The sequence below is a fragment of the Castanea sativa genome, chromosome 6 (genome assembly GCF_040712315.1).
Source record: "Castanea sativa cultivar Marrone di Chiusa Pesio chromosome 6, ASM4071231v1".
In the NCBI taxonomy this organism is placed as follows: domain Eukaryota; kingdom Viridiplantae; phylum Streptophyta; class Magnoliopsida; order Fagales; family Fagaceae; genus Castanea; species Castanea sativa.
Genome location: NC_134018.1, coordinates 15007994 through 15009167, shown reverse-complemented (window position 1 = coordinate 15009167; position 1174 = coordinate 15007994). Strand labels below are relative to the sequence as shown.

General features: G+C 38.4%; 1 protein-coding gene across 1 annotated transcript; it reads left to right on the top strand.

The window, feature by feature from the left end:
- Positions 1 to 324: 324 nt before the first annotated feature.
- LOC142639509 (uncharacterized) lies at positions 325 to 960 on the top strand. The gene has a single exon (XM_075813671.1). The coding sequence runs from the start codon at positions 325 to 327 to the stop codon at positions 958 to 960; it is 636 nt and encodes a 211-aa protein (XP_075669786.1).
- The last annotated feature ends 214 nt before the right edge of the window (positions 961 to 1174 follow it).

Sequence of the window (1174 nt, the reverse complement as noted above, 5' to 3'; positions counted from 1 at the left end):
GAGTATGCAAAAAGATGCTCAACATGTCAATTCCATGCAAACTTCCTTCATCAATCTCTAGAACCCCTACACTCTACTGTAGCTTCACGGCTATTTGATGCTTGGGGATTAGATGTGGTTGGGCCATTGACACCAAAATTCTTTGATGGACATTCATATATCTTGGCTACGACAAATTATTTCTCCAAGTGGACTGAAGCTGCTGTATTCCATTAAGTGAAGAAAGAAACTATCATAAACTTCATCAAAAGAAACATCATCTTTATTTATGGTGTACCCCTCTATATCATCACTGATAATGGGAAGGAATTCTACCACAAGTCGATGGACAAGCTTTGTAATGGCTTTGGTTTTAAGCAGCATAATTCCTCCATGTATAATGCTCCAGCCAACGGTCTCACAGAAGCCTTTAACAAAACTCTATGCAATTTGCTCAAGAAAGTTGTAGGGAAGCCGAAAAGAGATTGGCATGAAAGAGTTGAGGAAGCTTTGTGGGCGTATCATACAACATGCCGAGCATCTACCCAAGCCACGCCCTATTCTCTTGTTTATGGGGTAGCAGTTGTTCTACCACTTGAACACCAAATTCCTTCATTAAGGATTGCCATTCAAGAAGGTCTTTCTGATGAAGACAATGTTCGTCTACAACTTGAAGAATTTGAAGCTTTGGATGGAGAAAGGCTTGAGGCACAACAATGCCTCGAGTGTTATCAAGCTTGCATTTCTAGGACTTTCAATAAGAAGGTTCATCCTCAATCTTTCCAAGTTGGAGATTTGGTTCTTACTGTAGAAAAACCCATCATTGTCACCCATCGCACTAAGAACAAGTTTGTTTCAAAATGGGATGGACTATATGTGGTTCAAGAAGCCTATACAAATGGAGCATACAAGTTGGTTGGTAAAGATGATTTGAGAATTGGCCCTATCAATGGCAAATTCTTGAAACGATATTATGCCTAAAGATTAAAGCACCCCCTTGGTAAAGAGCATAAAGTACCTACCTCAACATTTAAAGGGTATATGATGTTTTACCATTACTCTTGAAAGTGTTCACAAAAAAAATCTTGAACTACGTAATGACTTGATCCCCCTCAAAGGGTACGTAGGTAGCTTGGCATTCTATGCTAAGTTTAGTCACATGTAAAAAATAAAAATAAAAATAAAAATTTCTTGA